The 21,275-nt window shown below is 42.7% G+C and overlaps 1 protein-coding gene across 1 annotated transcript; it reads left to right on the top strand.

Moving 5' to 3' along the window:
• The first annotated feature begins 3,479 nt into the window (after positions 1-3,479).
• Positions 3,480-18,988, top strand: LOC104407539 (transmembrane protease serine 11E-like). The gene is made up of 10 exons (XM_010016853.1): positions 3,480-3,576; positions 11,142-11,261; positions 11,674-11,789; positions 12,201-12,268; positions 13,855-14,018; positions 15,029-15,067; positions 16,747-16,927; positions 17,129-17,397; positions 18,274-18,416; positions 18,827-18,988. Exons 1-10 carry the CDS (start codon positions 3,480-3,482, stop codon positions 18,986-18,988), a joined length of 1,359 nt encoding a protein of 452 aa, XP_010015155.1.
• The last annotated feature ends 2,287 nt before the right edge of the window (positions 18,989-21,275 follow it).

Genomic DNA, 21,275 nt, shown 5'->3' with positions numbered 1-21,275 from the left:
GCACCAGTCTACTTTCTTGTACTTGTCAGTTTGAAATTTCATAGAAACATAGAATGGTTTGGGTTGAAACGGACCTTAATGATCATCTAATTCCAACCCCTGGGCCCTGGCCAGGGACCCCTTCCACTAGACCAGGATGCTGAAAGCCCCATCTGACCTGGCCTTGAACACTGCCAGGGATGGAATATCCGTAACTTCATTGGGCAACCTCTTCCACTGCCTCACCAACCCTCACAGTAAAGAGCTGCTTCCTTATATTTAATCTAAATATACCCTCTTTCAGTTTAAACTTTTTATCCTAGCACTACTTACTCTTTTAAAAAGTCACTGTCCAGATTTCTTGTAGGCCCCCTTTAGGTACTGGAAGACTGTTACAAGATCTCCCCTGAACCTTCCCCAGGCTAACAAGCTCAACTCTCTCAGCCTGTCTTCATAGGAGAGGTGCTCCAGCCCTCTGAGCATCTTCATGGCTCTTCTCTAGATTTGCTCAAGCAGGTCCATGTACCTCTTGTGTTGGGGACCCAGAGCTGTACACAGTACTGCAGGTGGGGTCTCATGAGAGCGGAGGGGCAGAATCACCTCCCTTGACCTGCTGCTCATGCTTCTTGTGATGCAGCCCAGCATGTGGTTGGCTTTCTGGGCTGTGAGTGCACACTGATGGCTCATGTTGAGCTTCTCATCAACCAACATCCCCAACATGTCCTTCTCCTCAGGGCTACTCTCAGTCCAGGTTCTGCCCAGCCTGTATTTGTGCTTGGGATTTCCCCAGCCAAGGTACAGGACTGCAGTGTCAAATGCTTTGCACAAGTCCAGGTAGATGATGTCAGTCACTCTTCCCTTGTTCACCAGCACTGTCACCCTATAATAGGAGGCCATCAGATTTGTTAGACGTTATTTGCCCTTAGTGAAGCCATGCTGTCACCAGTCACCTCCTCATTTTACATGTGCCTTAGATTAGTTTCCAGGAGGATCTGCTTCAAGATTTTGCTGGGCACTGAGGTGAACCTGACCAGCCTGTAGCTCCCTTTTCCCAGCCTTCTTCCCTTTTCTAGTCAACAGGAACTTCATCAGACTGCCTCAGCTTCTCAAATGCAAGGGATAATGGCTTGGCAACTTCATCTGCCAGCTCTCTCAGGACCCACAGATGCATCTTGTCAGGTCCCATGGACTTGTGCACCTTTAGGTTCCTTAGATGATCTAGAACCTGGTCTTCTACAGCATGGGTGGTTCTTTATTCTCCCAGTCCCTGCCTTTGCCTTCTGTGACTTGGGCAGTGTGGCTGGAATTCTTGCCAGTGAAGACTGAGGCAAAGAAGTCATTGAGTACCTCCAGCCTTCTCCATGTCCTGGCTAACCAGGTCTCCATTTCCTCCTGGAGAAATTTCTGTATGATCTTACGTGAAGTGCAGATTCATTTTCCTTCTCAGTTCAGGTGGAAATCTGGTCATCCTTTGCTAGGGTTAATCTACTCTAGAAGCTTCCCCAGTCCCTGATGAACCTGAGCCTCTTTTCTTTATTCCATTGCTTTAGTTGTGCATTGAGACTTTGCTTCCTCACTAGCTGTGTTATGATGGGGGTCCAGGTCTTTGACATCCTATGTTCTGCCTCCAGAATTTCTTTTATGTGGTGCCCAGTTGGACCACAACCTCTATCTCCTTCCCAGCATTTCCCAGTTAGTCCAGGCTTTTTTGGTGCTTGTCAGTGTAGCACTAGTGGGCACACCAATATGCTGTTTCTGGAATTAGGAGTCAAACCTGTTAGGTAACTGGTAACTGAACCACTGAAAGCTATTGCCTGTCCCTTTTTCTCAACTGGGGTTTCTGCTCCAGGGAAGTATTATCAGTACAAGATACATAGACACATTGTGTGGAGAGGGGACCAGTGACCAGGATTATTACATACTTTATCAGTTTGGTACCTCCCTGTTATGGAACTAGGCCTGGAAGAGCTTTTCAGTGCCCTAAAAAGCCTCCTCAGTTTAACCTCTTTCCTTAAGCAGCAATAGTGTGTTTTTTGCCTGCAGATGAGACTATTCAGAGATTGCCATGAAGCCTCTGTCATGTATGTCTTCCACTTGTTCCTCAGTCAAATCACAAGAAAGGTCTCTGTCTCTGAGGATCATGGGCTGCCTGGAATTAATATGTCTTCCCACCACCTACATGTGAGTCAGGTAATCATATGGCACTTGGTGCTTTACCCTTGGAAACTATCACCCTCTAGGTAGGCTTATGACTGCATTTCTCTTGCATATCTGGACTGGCTCAATAGAATTGTTTCTGTACGGGATGGCAGTGCAGCTTCCAGCTAAAGTATTGAGAAGCAATTACATTCCGTGCATCCGTATCAACACTATTCATTGTGTTTCGTAACAAATTATGCTGAGACATTGAATCCAAATTATGAGAACCTGAGGCTTATCTTTAGCCTATGTTTCATTCAAAGAAGCTGGCCTTCCCAGAAAGGCAGTCTTCCTGTTACTTGGCTGGCAACTTGACATAACATGGAAAGAAGAGTTCCAGATGTGTAAGATGTAATTGCATGAGTGTGTTACTAAGCTGGTGATCCCTGAGCTGTAGAGGGGTCAAATGAAGGTCATTAAGGTAGAGGAAAAGAGATGTTAGAAACTTGATTGCAGAAAAGCAAATATGTGCCACACATTTTGTTGTGACGTTCTGTCTTCTTTATTTACCGTCAGAACCAAATCTGTGTGTAAAGCTATGTGGGCATATGTATCTTCTAGTAAGTTTGGTGGAACTGAGAGCTTGAAAAAAGGGTTCCCAAGAAAAGATTGAGAAATGCTACTTTAGGTTAGAGTTTGTACTTGTGTTAATTGACTTGCCAGTTAACTTGCTGTAACTAGCACAAGTAGAAATGCTTATCTAGGCAACCTGCAAATATTTATCACAAATGTTTATGACCTAGAAGAATTTTTCCAGGACAGAGCTATGTATGTGGCTAGGTGGCCACAATTAAAATTAACATCTAAGGAGTTAGAGAAGAATGACAAACTTGAATGTACCTCTTATTATTGGGGCATGTTCTTTTCTGGCCAAATGATCAATTTCAAGGAAATTCAAGGGAGTCAAGAGGCATGTGCCACTGACTCTGCATCAGTTTATCAGTTCTGTATCTGGCCTAGCACTAACATTGTCTCTTTAGAACACGCAAATTTTCTGCATTGGTCCTGCCCATAATACCTGGTTTGCTTTTAATTACACTGAAGAAGGAAATAAAACTCTGCACCCTTGCAAAATTTTCAAGGCTTTTCTGATTTGGGGTGTTGCAGGGTGTAGTTAATGCTCTGAAAAGTCTATGGGATTCCTGGATGAAAGGTGTGATGAAAGAAGTGTATTGTTGTTGTTTTAGGGGAGGAATCATACTACTAGGTAAGCCTCTGTCACTAAGACTTGATGGACTTGTTTGTTCTGACTTGCCTATGACTCCTTTCTTTCCTAATTTGGGAGATAAAGCCTCAAGTCTATGCTGAGATGCTGCACAGTGCATTGTGGCATTTGGGACAGTGCATCTCCCAGACAAAAGAGCTTCTTGCTGACCTCTCAGTGGTACCCAAAGGTGAGTGCTGCAGCCTCTGACTTTCTCCTTGGTAGTTTGGACAGCATGGCTATATCATGTGTAAGTTTATAGTGCAGTCTGAGCTTTATGTGAGGGTGTGGGGAGAATGATGCTAGCTCTGAGCTTTCTTCTGATTTGAGCTGCCTTCTATGCATCAGTAATCCTTCTGATATTTCACCCTTTCTCCTCACCCAAAATGCATTTATTTTCCAGCTATTCCTCAGCTCCTCTACAGCATTGTATGGTGACAAACTAAGGTGGCCTATGGCCACTGAAAGTTGTGGTGGAGAAGCAGGTGAGAGTCATCTCACTGCACCCCAACTCTGATCTGCTTGTGCTAGTGCAGTTAGAATGTGTTGTGGTCACAACTGCTGAGTTGATAACCTGGTACAAAAGGGTGAGTGGAGTAAAGAAAATAAAAATAGCTTCTTGTGCTCTTTTTTGTTTTCATGAGCTTTGTATGCAGCCACTGAAGTGTTAATCTGTGCAGAATCAGCTTGTAAATGCACCAAATCTGGCACCAGACCATTTCACCCGCCCTGCCCTGGAATGAAAATCAAACTGAAAATCCACAAAGACTATAACTGTTGTATCTCACTCCTGGAGCAGATTTCAAGCAGTCAAAATAGGATGAAGGGAGAACTGTATGGTGCAGAGCTATTTTCAAAGGCTGAGAAGCAGAGATCTTCTATAATCTGGGACTGCCAAACTGACAGAATAAGATACATTGTCCATAATAAATGTAACTGGAAATGGAAATCTGAAAGGTAAAGGTGATGTAGAAGTTGCAGAACCTTATCCTAAACTGATTGCAATCAGTGGCCATGTACTTAGTATTTCCTACATACAGGGATGGCCTCTTGCATGTTCATGGAAATTTTAAAGTCTTTGTGTAGTGAGTAGCTCTCCTAGTTCTACTACATCTTGTTTCAGAACATAGGAGACTTTCTCAAGATGTTGGCTGTGGCAATCAAGTACAGAAAGATGTTCTATTGAACAAGGATATTTCAGTTGTTGATGTTAGTTACATTCCCCAGACTGTCATAGTGGTATGGGAAGCTTAGCTCTGTCCCAACAATTAAAGATCTCATATCCTTCAAAAAGCTCTATGCAAAATGGTTGAGAAAAATAACAAACAATAGACTTTTTGTGATGACTTCAAAGGTGCTAAAATAGTATATGAACAGCATTTTGCGTCATGGGCACAGTTACTGGTAAGTTCTGAGTTAACACATCCCAAAGATTGAATGCTGCCCTTGAATCTTCATGAAAATGATAAGAACAGTATTTGGAACTGTTGTCTTTGCCCAGCTGAAATGTGCTCCTGGTAAGCATCACAATCTTAGTAGAATTGGATGGTTGAGGAGGAGCTCAGTTAGTAAGTGGAAAATACATTAGTGATGTTTTATCTGACTGCAAAGGGGTGGCATGCAGCACCTACTGTTTTTGTGGTGTGTTCAAGGGTGTGGGGAGATCAAGCTGATTCAGCATGACGCATAGAACACCACAAGTTTTGTTTCCCTCAGTAGATCCTTTCAATGTCTGGAAGTCTTCCATTGTATCAGCTTTGGGAGATATTAAGCACTGAGTCATTGAGGTTGGTAACTGACCTCATCCAAGCAAGGGTCTCATAGTACTTAGGCAGGCACTAGCTGCTTCTTTTTCAATGCCCAAACGTAGAGGTGGTTTTCTGATTATCTTAGAACTGTGTGTCCTCAGTATGCCACAAGATCGGAGGAGTAGTATGAGGTTGGTGTGATTGTTTGTGGCAAAGGTGGGAGCAGAAATAGCATGTCTTGCCTCATGGCCCTGTGCTTTTGCTACAGCACTCCTGGACTAAGCCAGATGTATTTTAGTTGCTGCTGTTCCCAACCACTATGCCAAGGTAGATAGCTTCAGGGACCTTGTCTGAACTTCACTCACCATGCCAGCAGATTAGTCTGTTCAGTTGTCTTCTGAAAAGTCCCATTCCTAGCAAGAATGTTTATAGGGGCATGCCTGAATCCATCCTTGAATGGACAAACCGGTCATGGCATGGCTATAAATGTGAAGAGACTCTCATCAGCAGATGTGCCATCCAAGCTCTGACACTGACTCTTCTGAGAGTACTGGAGTATGAGTGAACAGGGGTCTAAAATAAAAAATATAATAATAAATTTATTATAGGAAGCCAGCAGCAGATCAAATAGAAGAAAATATGCAACCTTCTCTATTCAGTGCATGGCAAAACACCTTCAGTAAACTGCTAGTGCCAGAAAATATGGTTTAGATTAATCTGAAAGCAAATCTAGGTTGGGGATGCTGTGAGGGCTTAGCTTAAGAAGTCAAAAAACGTCCAAGAGTAGATCTGTAAAAAAACCCAGGGTAGCTGTTCCCTGCTTATCCAGCAGTTCAGTGACTAGGGCCTTCTAGGATACAGGTGATAAAGTTACACTTCCTTTTCTTGTCTGAACAGACATTTTCTGATGAGTTTTCTGGTATTGTTCTTACTGAGGCTTTTGATAACACACAGTAGCTCTACCAGAAGAGGCGGATAAGCTCAATATAGTGAATTAAATCCTGTCCAAGCAGAGGTGGGAGCTGAACTTTCATCATTTTCACTGTGAATGAACTTTTAAACTTTTAGGGAGTTTGGTAAAGCATGAGAGGAGAAAACCAGCTTGTGACCTGTGAATTGTGCTGGTTTTTTGCTTTTGGGTACTTGTGCCAAATTGGAAGGTAGAGAATTCATTTGGGGTTGATCAAAATTTCAACCAGAAATCCTGTTTTCTCCTTGGCTTCACAAGGAAGACCAGAGAATTCTAGTAAAATTTCAGTACAGCTCTTCTTAATGTGCCAATAATAATTAATGCAACTTTATTTCTTGCTGTACTGCACTTATTTAAATATTGCATACTGAGGTTTGATTTAATATATCTGTTTCTAAACACAACTTTACTATGATTCAAATAATTTAACTTCATACATCAGCTGTTTCCAAAATAAGTCCATTCAGATGACATTTCTTCAGTATGGAATAACTTTTTAGTGATCAAAACACATTCTTTGTCAAAGCTAGGGTGTGTAATCTAGGCAATTGAATAGTTTGAATTTCCTAGTTTATACACTAAATGAGCTGTGATACGAAATTGTCAGATGCTGCTGTCTCCATAGATGTGTTTTGAGCTCCTGGGGAATGAAGCATGTTTTAAATGAGAGCAGGAGTTGCTATAGGAGGTCTGATGTTCATCCATAGTATTGCCAAGACAAGAAGTTTTGTAGTGAACTACGAAGTGTTGGATTTGAAACTTCTTGCTAATTCACTGCAGACAGAAAGCTACCAGATGCAGACTGTGAGGAGGTGGTTTTTAGAGTAAAGACAACTCAGCCTTTGAGGTCTCCTGGTAGAGTCTGGCTTCTGATCTCATTATGGTTTGCTCTTGAGGAATAGCAGTTATCCTCATCCATACCAGAAGATGAAAGCATTAGTGTTACCTGAATTCCCCTGTCTGCATTCCTGAGAGTTAACCTGCAGTTTAATAGCGTTAGGGTGGTAAAAAAAAAAATCAAAGCATGTGATATAAGGAGACAAGAAATGTGAGGCTGTACAGGACACCTGACTCTGGAAAGCATCTACACAGACAGCTGTGGTATTGGGGAGGGTCTTCTGAGGAGCACGACTATCCATTAAGCTGTGCCTCCTTGCCACAGAAGAAAAAAATGATGCATCTGTGGTTGAAGGTGGTGAGATCATCTCTGCCTCTGTATTCATCAACACCACAGAGGATCAGAGTTTTTTGGCTGTTGAGTGTTGCTGGGTGGAGCAGAGATTACTTGATTACTAGAGTGCAGATAAGACCACGCAGAAGTCTGATTCCTAAATAGGGGGATCCACCTGCAACTGAACTATTTAACTATAGAGATAGATGTCCCAAGCACAAGGATCCTTGTCCTTCTGGAAGAGCATGACAATCCTGCCCTCCATGATATAATAGCAAAAGAGTGAGTTGGAGATGTAACATTTGTGATTAATGTTACTGAATGGATTGAGTGGACATAACCTGAGCAAGAACTGTCACTAAACAGCCAAGTAGGTTTCAGCAAAGGAAGGCTCAAAACCAGACCTAGGTGTGAGTTTGGTTTGTTTTGTGAGTACAGACCCTAGCATGAGAGTGTCAAAGGCTAGAACTCCTGGGCATTATTGGAAATATATGCTGCTCTAATGCAAGCAATACACAGTTGGTGTTGCCTGTACTCAAGCTGTTCTTCAAAGAGTAAAGGATAGTTGATTTTGGGCCAAACAAGACTCTGTATTCCGTGTATTCATACCGATTCCTGAAATGGGTGGCAAAAGTTTAGGTATTTCCTGAAAAAGCTGAGAAAAGGAGAGTTTTTCTTTCCCAACACTTTTGCACTGCTGGTGACCAGCATGTCTGCTGATAAAATAGACCCCCCAAAAAAAAGGAACAGGAAACATTTTTGCGTTGAAAAAGTATTTTCATTTTAATTTATATTAATTACCTAGATGAGGTGGTTGTTGGTTGTTGATGCATTGGGGATGTTGGTTGATGCAAAGCTCAACATGATCTGGCAATGTGCACTTACAGTCCAAAAGGCCATCCTATGCTGGGCTGCATCAAAAGGAGCATGGCCAGCAGGTCGAGGGAGGTGGTTCTCCCCCTCTGCTCTGGTGAGACCCCACCTGCAGTACTGCATCCAGCTCTGGGGCCAAGAACACAAGAGGGATGTGGACCCACTGAAGTAAGTCCAGAGGAGGCCACAAAGATGATCAGGGGGCTGGAGCACCTGCCCTACAAAGACAGGCCGAGAGAGTTGGGTTTGTTCAGCCTGCACACGAGGAGGCTCGGAGGAGACCTTATAGCAGCATTCCAGTACCTAAAAGGGGCCTACAGGAAATCTGGAAAGGGACTTTTTATAAGAGTAAGTAGTGATAGAACAAGGGGTAATGGCTTTAAACTGAAAGAGGGTAGATTTAGATTAGATATAAGGAAAAAGCTCTTTACTGTGAGGGTGGTGAGGCACTGGAAGAGGTTGCCCAGGGAAGCTGTGGCTGCCCCATCCTTGGCAGTGTTCAAGGCCAGGTTGGACGGGGCTTGGAGCAACCTGCTCTAGTGGAAGGTGTCACTGCCCATGGCAGGGGATTGGAACTAGGTGATCATTAAGGTCCTTCCAACCTTAATTGTTGTGATTGATTCTGATGTAGAAATTTATGGAAGTGCATATTTTAAACTGTTTTCTTTAAAAAAATTAAAGTTAAATGAAGTGGAGGAATGTGATTCACAATGAAAGTGGAGGAGGTTTTTATCCCTCATCTCCCATGTTTCCATTTCCACCAGCACTGCAGCAGTTCCTAAAGTGTCTGTTTCCCCCCACAAGTCTGTAAGACCCGTGGAGAGAAAGCAGTTCTGAAATGTTGGAGAAGGGGGTCTGTGCTGCCAGTGTTTGTTTAATGTAGCTGCTATTTGAATGAAAAGGAAACAGAGACAGATTGAAATGGAGGATAATGGTACCTGTCAGAGCATGAGTCCCACGAGCAGTGAGGTGCTCATTTTTCAAGTGTGAGTCTACACCTATCATATCTTGGGCATAAGGCCACATCTTGAGGAAATCTGTGTACAATTCAAGAAACTGAAAATGTATGAAACAAGAGTACTGGTGCCTCAATACCTGCAGGGTCAGCCATATACCATCGGGGCTGTGCTGTGTGTTCTCCGTGTTAAGAGCAATGGAAGGTTGTTGCTTGGATTGTTCAGGTGGGAGCACACTGAGGCACAGGGAACCAGGCTGATTGAGCTATATGGCAGGGGCTCAGCAAAATCTCTCCAGTGAGGAGAGCAAAGTGAGATGCTAAATCAGAATCTTTTTAAAACATGAGATGTGGCTATCTAAGGAGGGGCATAGTGGGCTCTTGTGGTTAGCCAAGGGGCTTGCACTCCATGGCAGAAACTGGCTGCTAATAAAGAATGCTGCAATTCCATGAGCTGGGACTGTGAAAAGACTGAGATGAGGATGGTCCATGGGAGGCTGAAGCATGTTAAAGAAACTGAGGCAGGACAGTACCTCTGGTCTTAGGTTTCTATCTGAGTCTCTGCATCTGTGAAACCCTCAGAGGTAATGGATAGTGTATATAGTGAAGGTCTAAATGACGAGAAGTCAAGGCTCCCATGGAACTAGTTCAGCTCTAGTGTGTGTATATTACGTGCTTACTGCAGCTTGCAGTAATCTTGGCCAACCTGGGCTCTGCTTTCACTGTGATTTCTTTTTTACCACCTTGTAGTTAGAAAACCTGTAAAGACACACTCTCTCTGCATTCCTTTCTGCCCCTTCCTGCCCTTGTTCTCTCAGATGTTGCTCAGAAATGGCTGTGCCTGGAAAGAGGAAAATAGTATTTAGTGTGTCTGGTGTACAGCAATACAAAACGTGGATCAGTGTATGTAAAACAGCATGACAGGCAGCTGAGCCCCTCCTCCCCAGAGTGGGCTGCTGCTATTTGTCACTCCAGGCACCCTTGAGAAGTTATCCCGTGTATTTTTCTGTTACCCCGTACTAATGCTGACCATTGATGCAGGGACTTAGTGAGAGGCATGACAATTACTACATAGTGTGCTGTGGAATTACTGGGGATCTGATATAATTGTGCTTAAGGCTCTGCACCATCCTACAACAAAGCTCCTGAGGACAAATGCAAATGCAGTTTTCCTAATGTTTTCTTGCTTAATGCTGTAGAGGAGAACATAAGTGGAAGAAAAATGCTTATGTGGTTTTGTCCATGTGTAAGTAAAGTTCCTGACCCTTTTACAGGTCTGCTGTTGACTTCCTGTGAGTCACAAAGTCCAGGGATTATTTCCATAGCACATTTACACATAAGTAGCTATTTCTCTCCCCTCTGACAGACTGTCTGGCAGGAAACAGGATGTGGTCTCTTACAATGTATGTGTGGTTTTGGTGCAATAAAACCTAAACCCCGTAGGGGATCAATAAATGTTACTACTCATATCAACTAAAAATAACTCAAAGCTGTATATTATGTGGCATCTCCAGTAGCCTAGATTATTCTTGATTCAGAATTTATTTAATCAGTCATAAATTATTACATTTATGTTCAGTTTAAGCACCTGTGTGGGCAGTCAGCTGCACTTGAAATCTGCTTAATATTTCTTAATGGGAAGTTGTCTCTACTAGCAATACCTGCACAACTCAAAGGTTTTCCAGGGGTGCATGTGGGGCAATGAAAGCAAGTTAGAACAAAGGAAATTCTAACTAAATATAAAGAGAAAGCTTTTGCCATGTGAGCAGTCAGAAACTGGATCGGGACTCCTGAGGGAAGACTGGAGAGTCTCTGTCCTTGGAGATACTAAAAACTTGGCTGGACAAAGTCTGGAGCAACCTGCTGTAGTGGGACCTGGTTTGAACAGAAGGTCAGACCCACAGGTTCCAGAGGTCCTTCCCAACCTACCTCACTCTGTGAGGTTTGTCAGCTGAGTTAAGCTGTGCCAGATATGATTTGTTTCAGGATGTGCTGTTGCCTGTGTAATAGAGTAATTTCTCCATGTTCTTCACTGCAGGTAGTGATCCAGATGGACAGAGCAATAAGGCGTATGGAGCCATGGAAGATAGCAGTCATCGTTGTGTCAGTGATAGTAGTGTTAGCCCTCATCATTGGCTTGATTACATACTTTTTATGTCATGGTAAGTGCACTACTCTTTTGGTCGTCTCAAGTCTTCAGTGTGTTTCACTTCCTACTGTGGTCCTGCATGATGATTTAAGTACACAATTCACCCCCGGTATAGAATCTGCATGAGGAAACTAACTGCACCCTATTCAAGATCTGAATTGATTAGAAAACCTACCAGAATGCTTAAAGTATTAAGTAGGGATTTAAGTTTTGTCCCTCTTCTTGTTTCTTATCTTACCCCAGTGCTTCCATGGGTATTGTCCAGAGCTCCCTTTTCCCAAAGTGCTGATAAAGCTGTAATTCCACAGCTGATAGGGTCACAGCCAGAGCCTGGAAGCCTTACTTGTGCCATACTCTGTGACATCCTGTGCACATCTGAATTGTATTGCAGAAGATCAGCCACCTTTGCTTTTCTTCTCCTCTAGATCAGGACCGATATTACAATGCAACTTTCCTAATCACCAATGTTGAGTATGACCCTCAGTATGAAAAGCAAACCACAGAAGACTTCAGGCACCTGAGCCAAGAAGTTGAAACCATGGTAAGCTGTTTCTCTGTTTCTGCCTGACCTATGGTGAAGAGTCCTGTGACTGTGTCATTGGAAATAGAGGTGATTGTGCCTCATCCTTATGCTACTTTCCTTTCAAACCTTGCTGTAGTGGCTTAAAGATGCATTGCTGACTGTGTGCAAACAGATGGTAAACACAGGTGCTGCCTGTTCCAGTAGCTCTGTGGTGGAACAGGGACCCAAAAGCAGAAGGGACAATAAAATTGGCCAACTCAGCTGTCTATTTTGGTTCTGCACCCTCTGATGGAAATTTAGCAGTAGCTTTGATGTAGAGATGGACTTCTAAAGGCATTTTCTTGTGTTTCAGAGGCTCATGAGACTGTTGTATCTTGAGAGCATGTGCATATTACAGGTGTGGTTTAACACATTCTTTTTACTTAACAGATGTCTGCAGTATTCAATGGGTCCTTTCTAAGTAGAAGGTACATCAGGTCCCATGTTGTCAGTTTAAGGTAAGTAATGTGAAGGTCAAGAATAAGCAAGAATGTGATAAATATCCTTTCTTCCTTCCCCTTGACCATATGGAATGTGCCTGGTGGTTTATGGTTGGATTACACCAGCGGCATGGCTAAGTTGGCTGGCTGTTGCTCTACTTCAGTGCCCACAACACTGAGGGCTCAGTTAAATTCAGAGGTCAGCATGGAAGAGAAATTTGCCTTAGCCTTCTGCAGATTGATTACCTGATCACCAGTTGTTTACAGCTGTGATGCAGTAACCAAGTTACTAGGTGATCCCAGTCTTTACTACTAGTTAAGGGACTGAGAGATGCATGGTTGCTCTTTATTCTACTTAATGCTTCCTATGGAAACTGGTTTTGGAGGCTGGTGTTTGCCCCTTTGCATGGTGGACAGCAGGAGATGACTATTCTCCTCCGTCTCTGAAAACGTCTGAAGGAATAAATGATTCCACTGTCAGATACCTGGATACAAAGCTGAGGGAAAGAAGTAAGTGGGACATAAAGGTATAAAGGTCCTACGTAAGAATTTTTAAGTCTTTCCTGTCTCTGCAGTAATTATGTATCAGTCTCAGCAATAACAGCCACTGCTTCCCTCTCCTTCACATTACTTTTGGTTTGGAGATGTATTTCTATAAGGCTTGATTCTGCTGTGGAGTATTTTTCTTAGACAGCAAAGAATGCCATACTGCCCACAAATGTCCTTTGCAGCACTTCTGGGCTTTCTTGCCTTTGCCTATCTCTAGATGGAATGAGTAATTTCCTTAAACTGTTTGACATTGTTTTCTACTGCTGGTTTCTTCCATAAGCCTCCATACTGTATGTCAACTGAAACTGCAGAACCTGGGAGCTTGCAAACCTTTTAGGTTTACCAGGCAGTGTATCTCTTCCAAGCTTGTTTCCACTACAGATATGTTGTAGGTATCTGTAACTATGCACTGGACAAGCTTAGCTGCATCTCTGCTGTCATTCCCTCTAGGCTTTAGCTGGCTTTCCTTTAGACTGCTAGCCTAAAATATTTGGCCCAATATTTTATACTGACAGTAAGTGATCATGCCTTGCTCTGATAACTCAAGCTATAGAGTTTTTTGTCTCTAGATAAATGGACCTAAGTGACCAATAAATGGACAAGTGACTTAAATGGAAAGAAATGCCAAAAGACCTCTTTAACTTCCATGGCTCTAAACTGGTCTTTTGAATGGCTTTTAGGAATGGCCTGTTGGGTGTCTATTGAAGGGTTTTAATTTGCTGTATTGTCCTCCTTATGGCGAGCTGTGCGGAGGCCAAAGGGAGTGACCCCGCTTCTCCTCCTCGGCTGTACTGCCTATAACAGTTGCCCAAAAATACTGGGAATATGGGAACAGTGGGGAATACTCCCACTGTTATAGCAAGAACCAAGCCTTTTGCTGCCTGCTGACATGTCATCATCTTCCTTTGCTTGTGCACAGCTATGCTATTTGTTCTAAACATCAGTGCAGACCAGACCTGTTCTTACATAAAGAAGGCATACAGTGCAAAGCAGAACAAAGAGGATTAGTGGGAGAAGAAAGAGAATGAAACCACTTTGTTTTTGTTGGTTTGCAGCCCAGATGCTGGTGGAGTGCTTGCATCTGTTGTTCTGGTATTTAAATTTGCCTCGGCTGACAGTAAGGCAACAAGCTGGAGTCACATTAACGATGTGTTACGCAGAAGGCTGAAATCAAGCTCGACATTCTTGAATGTTGACGAGTCTACCCTTAGACTTACAGGCAAGTGACTTAGGTTTATGTTTTCAGCTTGGAATTTGTTCCTCATACTTAGCTGTTCTTAGTGTAATGAGTGTAACTTTAGTATGCAAGTATAGTCTATTCTTATTTTCTTCTTTTGCCTTCTCAAAATGGTATATTACTGCTGACAGCCTGGGAACTTGGAAGAACTATCACGAAAAGAACTAAAGCATACTGGCACTGATTTATGAGTGAGCTCTCTTCTGTGCACAGAAATCTTTCTTTCTGTGACCTGTAGCCCTGTTGATTGAATGAGGTCATGTCCTGTCCCCCCCCACACCTCCCCAATTCATCAAAAAAAGCCCCAACTTTGTGACCATAGGCTAACAGATTACTTTAAGGCACACAGTGAATTGGACAAGCACCTGCATCACCAGGTACTGAAATGCAGAGTCCTCAAACTACTAAAAAAATGCACAGCTGAGATGGCTACCTTCTCCACCCCTGGCATCTCCTTTGCTTATTTGACAAATTGCGTTAGCAAGTGTTCATAACAAAACCTGAAGTTCCCTGGGTCAATAACCATCTCCCATGAATCTGTTGGTGGCTGCCATCAGAATTTGGCAGAGTTTTTTGAAGGAAAGAAATCAGTAATGTTAGTTTAGCTCCAGTCAGTCCCAGCACTAAGGATTTGTGAAGAGTGTTTTGACCACCTTGCCATACTGAACCTGAACAAACGTATGTAGGCATTTGCTGGTGATTGTACACAATATACACATAGATGTTACTTGGACCTATTTTCAGGCATCTGCTGCTTTTGCTAGCTTTGAGCTATGGCAAGAAAGACGTAACCTCTGGCCTCGTGCTTTCAGTGAGGAATAGATGCTTAACTGAACTTCTCCAACACAGCAAATTGCTCCTTTTACTATACTGTCACTTCATGCAGTAATGTAAACCATTTAATTTGCATATACTGAGTGTAGGGAGGAAGCCTGTGCTAAATCACAAAGCAGTATAAGATGTACTCACTGTGTGTTTGCTTTTCATTCCAGACTTGAATAAGGAAAAAGGAGATAACCTTTTAAACAACTGTAAGTACAAATGCTTTATAGAAAAACCCCAGGGACATGGTGCTATAGGTTCTGTGTTTACAAGATTCTTACGCTTTTGAGATGCAAGTGGAAAAAATAGCTTGTTAAAGATACTAGAGCAGTAGACAGAGCCAGGGAAGACTTCAGCTTATTTGCTTGCAGTCAGTCTGACTCTATACTGTTTGCAGAATCAGGCATTCTGATTTGGTGGTGCAAAAGTATAAAGCACCTGCTTTAATGTTGGTTATAGAAAGTAGGGACAAGTAGATGAGCTGCTGTTAGTGAGCTTTGCACGAGACCAGGATTCTCACTGGAAGCCTTCAAAAAAGATTTTCCTTCCTGCCCCTTCCTCTCTTTGGAAAGGTTTGGCCATAGCTGTCTGTCAGATTTGAGCCAAACCTGGCAATATACAGCGAAAGGCCAGAGCGCAGGGGAGGGAGAAGAGCTGCCCAAGGCAGTGGCACAGCCCTGGAGAGGGGCAGGTTCTCAGTCCCTCTCCTGTTGTCTGCTCCCCTGTGGGGTCTTATAGCTCATCTGGAAAGAGGGAGACAGTTTAAATCCCTTCCCAGGGGACTCCATCAGTCCCCTGCATGGTCTCAGAGCTTTTGGTCTTTAGTTTCCCATCTTTAAATGGACTCTGGGAATTAACTGGTTTGGAGCTAAGTGGGTTTTTTTTTCAGCTGAGCAATACATGCCTGTGCTGTTGGTACAGTGGCTATAAGTAAACTGTTGGAAGAGGATGCTATTTTTTTGTTGCTGGTGTCAAAGCTCTACCTGGAGGTGACCTGACAAAATCCCTTCTTTGTTTGCCTAGTTTGTGGGTGGGGTTTTCTGTTTGGTTCTGTGGTGTTTTTGCAAACTAGCCTTCAGGAATTCTGTGACACTTTAACCTGTACTGACTGTGTTGGTCTTGACTTTGCTATACAGGTGGGATGTTAGAAATAATGCTAAGATTACCTCCATTGAGTTCTTAAGTGATGTGCAGTGTCTGTCTTGTGCATATTTTGGTGGTGATGTGTGTATTAAACCTTAGAGCCCCCTGGTGTGGTGTTTCCTCAGAATTTTCATACTCAGTTTTTAAGAAGACTTAAAGGCAAACAAAAAGAACTCGGGATGATGTTCTTTTCATACAGTACTGAGAAAGTTTAGACTTTAGTTGAAACTTACATGTTATTATGAATGTAAATGCTTAGATTAATTATTAATGCATGTCTTTTTGCCTAATAATCTGTGTGTGTTCCTGTATGCACAGATACAGTAGTGACTGCATATGCTACCTTTCCCTTTGTACAGCTCTGGTCAAATATCAAAGCAAGCAAGGTTTGTAGAAGCAGTATCTTTTTAACTAGGTAAACAGCTGCAACTGGGGAAATCGTGTTTCAGATATACAGGCTTCATTTCCCAAGGGAGTGCCTATGGGCTTGTGTGTATGAAAAGGGGCTTAATGAAAAAGTAGCAACTCTTTGACCAAACTTTGTTTACCCCACATCTATCCTGAAATGCTTGTGACCATGACACTTGGATTCCTTGCTATTGGAAGCACTGGTTTAGGTGAAGGCTGTCTCATGACACCCCTGCCCTGTTATACCTGTGCCTGCAGCCATGAGGGCCTTTCTTTTCCAAAGCAACACCCTGATTTCCCTCAAGCAGATAAAGCGGAGCTGTTTTTTCTTTGGTAGGCTGTGGAATACGAAAACAGGCATTCTCCTTCACAGGAGAGGAGAGAATAACTGGTGGGCAGCGTGCACGGGAAGGGGAATGGCCCTGGCAGGCCAGTATTCAGTACGATGGGAGCCATCGCTGTGGTGCGTCAGTGATCAGTAATACGTGGCTAGTGACTGCAGCGCACTGCTTTAAAGGGTAAGTCATGAGCACTTCAGCACCTTCCTGATCCTAGAGGCCTTAGGACTCTTTAGGGTGCTTTGACCTTTTGGAGTCTGCTGATATTTGTATCTGCAGAAAGATAATAGTAAGTTGAATAACTGGTTTTTCAATGGAGAGCTAAGCTCCTCTGGGGATCTTGTTTTGTGTAGCTGTGACATAACCTCAAATACCTTACAGAGGAAGAACAGATCCTAGGAGGTGGACTGCCAGCTTCGGAATTCTGCTGAGACCTCCAACCCAGAAAAAATTAGTCCGAAGAATTATCATTCATGAAAGATACAACATCTTAGGCCTTGATCATGAATATGATGTGGCTGTTGTTCAACTTGCCTCTGCTATTGAGTTCACGAGTGATGTGCACAGTGTCTGCCTCCCTGAAGCATCTCATGTGTTCCCAGACAACAGTTCCTGTTTTGTCACGGGTTGGGGAGCTTTGGAGAATGATGGTGAGTGTCTCTTGCCTTCCCATGCCCTGTCACATACGTATCTGAGAAGACTGCTGTTAGTTTTATGTTTGGGGTTTTTTAAAATCTTTTATTTTGGGTTCCTTAGACTTGGTTTGATAGGTGCATATGCTAGTGGTACACCTCTGGACTTAGTATGCTGCTTGTTTTTGCTGGGTTGGTCAGTAGATTGGAATATGGGGAAAGATTCTACAGGTTAGCCTTACAGGAGTAAGAGCAGCTTTTGTTGCATCATGCATTGTGCTGGTTGAATACATTCTGTTCTCCATTCCCACTGGCCCAGTCCATCTGAGTTTTGCTCTAACATGCACTCTTTCACCATTCAGCTTTGTCATAGATGTATCATGACAGTTTTCATTAGTTATTCTCTCTTTGGTCATAAATCAGTCTTCGTCTGATGACTTGAGTGAGCTTCATTCAAATTAGTCTATGTCAGTGAGGACTGAGATGATTATATCTGCTTATGAATGAGATCCATTGAACTATCTAAGTTGTGTATGGGATGCATAGTCTTTGTCCAAAGCTACACTGCAATTAACCAAATGGGTCTTTCCAATGATACAAGGACATATCTTGTAGCCTACAGTTGAATTCAACACTGAAACATGTAAAAAAAATCTCTTTGTCAGTTATGCTGAAGAGCATGTGGTGAAGACAAAAGTAGGAAAAAGTTAGGTTTGGGAACAAATGAAGGACTTTAAGAGGGAAAAAAACCCAACCCCTTATTTCTTCCTGAGACATTGTTGGGGTAGCTCCCTTCCATTGCCTGTAATGGCAGAAAAGCTGGAGGAAAATTTGACTACTCCTAATCCTTGAGTGTTTTAAGTTACACATCCTGTCTGCAAATTCTCTTTCTAGGCTATAGTGTTAATCAGCTTCGACAAGCAGAAATAAAAATTATAAATACTGCAACTTGTAATAGAAGAGAAGTGTACAATGGAGTAATAACACCTGGAATGTTGTGTGCTGGATACTTGATGGGGAAGGTCGATGCCTGCCAGGTAAATCGCTTCATAGATAATAGTAAAAAGGAAATAGGTGGAGCAGGAGGTGATGTTTCCTAGAAATAAAATGTACTTTGGGGAATCTTGATTAGGTCTATGGGGTTAAATATCTTGAAAAATGTAAATGAAGAGCTTCATGCTTCAGGGGCCTAAGTCTGCACTTAGATGCTTGGGGTTTATATATATAATGTACACATGAGAGAATAGATGTGGGGGTGTGGAGTGGGAGACGCTGAATTTAGACATAGGCTGTCAGGCTCTGTGTTGTCAGTAAACTGTGTGGAGGTTGAATTATAGCTGTGGTCTAGAGACAGATCTCTGTTGCAGCAAGCTTCAAATTGTTCTGTTGCACTAGTGAGCTGAACCCTGTTTATTTTGTTTCTGCCTGTTGACATTTTTCTCCTTAGGGTGACTCTGGTGGGCCACTGGTGAATGCGAACTCCAGAGGAATCTGGTATCTGGTGGGAATAGTAAGCTGGGGAGATGAATGTGGCAAGCTAAATAAACCAGGAGTATACACAAGAGTGACTTACTATCGAAACTGGATCAACTCCAAAACAGGCATCTGAAACGGGCAGTGGATTAAGTTTTGTGGGCTATGTACAGCTATTCCTCTGACACGTTCTGCTGTGTGGTTACCCTACAAACAACTGCTGGCTTAGCTTGTGGTCATGTGTCAAGTGCCAGCAAGCTCGGAGCAGTCTAGGACTTGAAATTGGTTTGGCTTATAGCCAGACAGGAACAGACTTGAACCATGTGACAGCTGTTTGTTCAGGAAGTATACTATCAAAGGGCCTTCATATATATATGCAATATACTGACCATTTTTCTCTGTGGCCAAATACGTTATCCCCAACTTTTATACCCAGGCAAAGCACTTGAGACCGAACAGTCATTTACCACCACCCAAGAGAAGCTGTAACTAAAACATGGCCCACCCATTTGCTGTGTACTCCCAAGGCCCCATCTATCTACACCAGCTGCAGTCCAGCCCCTGATTCCAAAGCTATTGCACTTCTGAATTCTTCTTGAGCTTTTTCCTGCATCGTTCTAGAGACCATACTCTAATGGAGAATGGAAGATGGCTTAAAAAAGTCTTGGTTCCTAATATCACATTGGACTGTTACTTAGATGAACAGAGAATTTTTCCTTGCTATGTTGACTTGAAAAGGGAATCAGTAGAAAACACCAACTTTTGTTCACCTTCTTTTGGACAAGTATATGTACACCCACTCATTGCTTCATATGAACAACCCCTACCACAGCATTTACTGTGAGAGTGATGGCTGGATTTAAGACCACAAATTGCTTTGCCTTCATATCAGTCTGTCATGTTATAGTATTTGGGTTAATTTCTATTTTTAACTTTCCAGATTGTATTTTGCTGAATAAAACTCCATGGCTTTTTATGCAAGATGAAGGATTATAATGATCTCAGTACAACCATTGCCAAAACCTCCAACCTTTTAGACTGCTTATTCTTGTGAATGCTGTTCTCAAGTCTTCAAAATTTAATATGTTCATTTTCAGATGCATCCTAAAAAAAAAAAGGGTTTGTGTTATGGTGGAAATACCTGCCTCCTTCAGAGCAGGGCAGAACTTCTGACTGACCCAGTAATCCTATATAAAGATCCCTCTCTTCTGTGAGGAAGTAAGAATTGCCTGTGTCTCATTTCCAGAGCATAGGTAACTCATTCGATCTTGACCTCACAAACTTCATATTCTCTCTGACTTCATGTTTTCAGGAGCCCATATTTCCATCTGCAAGGTAGATCCCAAACACTTTCCATACCCTGGCAGCAGAAATTGCCTGTTGCTGGTGAGGATGTTTTCCTTGGTGTGTCTGCAGACTCCTTCCAGCACTTCATAAGGATGCTGATCCTGACAACAGCAAACGGTGCGGTCGTAGTTGCTAGATAATGAGCCACTCAAATTGATCTCTTTTTCCTCTATGGTCAGAAGAGAAAGAACTTGGCAAAGGAGATACCAGCCACACTGCCAAGACTCAGAGCTGGTGCAGCATGATAGGCAAGCAAGCATCTTATGACAGGCATAAGGCAAACAGCAGGCTTTCAGCATGGTCATAGTATAAGATCTGGGGAAACAGGCCTTCAGTGATTACAGTCCTAGGATCAAAGTGCTGTCCAAATTGAGTACAAGTCAGTTGACATAGTTGATGGCAGTTAGGGGATCCCCTCTGGTCTGTGCAGCTTGCTGCAAACACTGCCAAACAGAGCAGCAATCCATTGAATTAACAGAAGTATTCTGAGCAAACATTATGTGATCTGGTTGCTTGCCAGTACAGAGATCCATGCTTTCGTACAGCCTCACTGGAGGTACTGGAATATTTGGATGCCCAGAGAAGGTCTGTGTGAAAGATGAGGGTATGCAGCTGTTGTGCGTTCTGTACTTGTGTGTATCAGGAAACCTGGCACTTAATTCTGGTTTTTTCTTCTTCTCAGGGAGTTTTTCTTGTGGAATGTTGTAAGCTTCAGAAACCAAACTTGGTGGCCTAATTTCTATGTAAGGATTAAAAAGTGGCAGACTAGTTCTGTAGGTCTGAGCCCAGCACATCTCATTTTAGTTCCTTAAGCAGAACATGGATTTGAAGTATACTGTGGAGGAAGCTTAAAAGCAATGTATGACAAGTACATATCATTATGTATTTTCTTGCTGGTAACAGCTGTCCTACCAGCACAGAATAAAATTTGATCTTCATGAAGAAAAGCATCATTACAAGATGTCATGGATTTCCAGTTCGCGGGCACTTTAGGCTTGGGTTTTCAAACGGCATAATGGTTTCCCCATCCCAGGGATTTAATTATAACTTGGAAACTTAATATTTTTAGGCTTGAA

The sequence above is a fragment of the Nestor notabilis genome, unplaced genomic scaffold, assembly GCF_000696875.1.
Source record: "Nestor notabilis isolate BGI_N333 unplaced genomic scaffold, ASM69687v1 scaffold10986, whole genome shotgun sequence".
NCBI classification, from domain to species: domain Eukaryota; kingdom Metazoa; phylum Chordata; class Aves; order Psittaciformes; family Psittacidae; genus Nestor; species Nestor notabilis.
This window is presented reverse-complemented; position numbering and strand designations above follow the sequence as displayed.

Bases quoted from the DNA above. Each gene is read 5' to 3' on its own strand.
- LOC104407539 (XM_010016853.1), top strand. From the start codon at position 3,480: ATGCTGAGATGCTGCACAGTGCATTGTGGCATTTGGGACAGTGCATCT. The intron at 15,068-16,746 runs GTAAGTACAAAT...TTTCTTTGGTAG, and splicing joins AGATAACCTTTTAAACAACT to GCTGTGGAATACGAAAACAG. The intron at 17,398-18,273 runs GTGAGTGTCTCT...TTCTCTTTCTAG, and splicing joins GGGAGCTTTGGAGAATGATG to GCTATAGTGTTAATCAGCTT.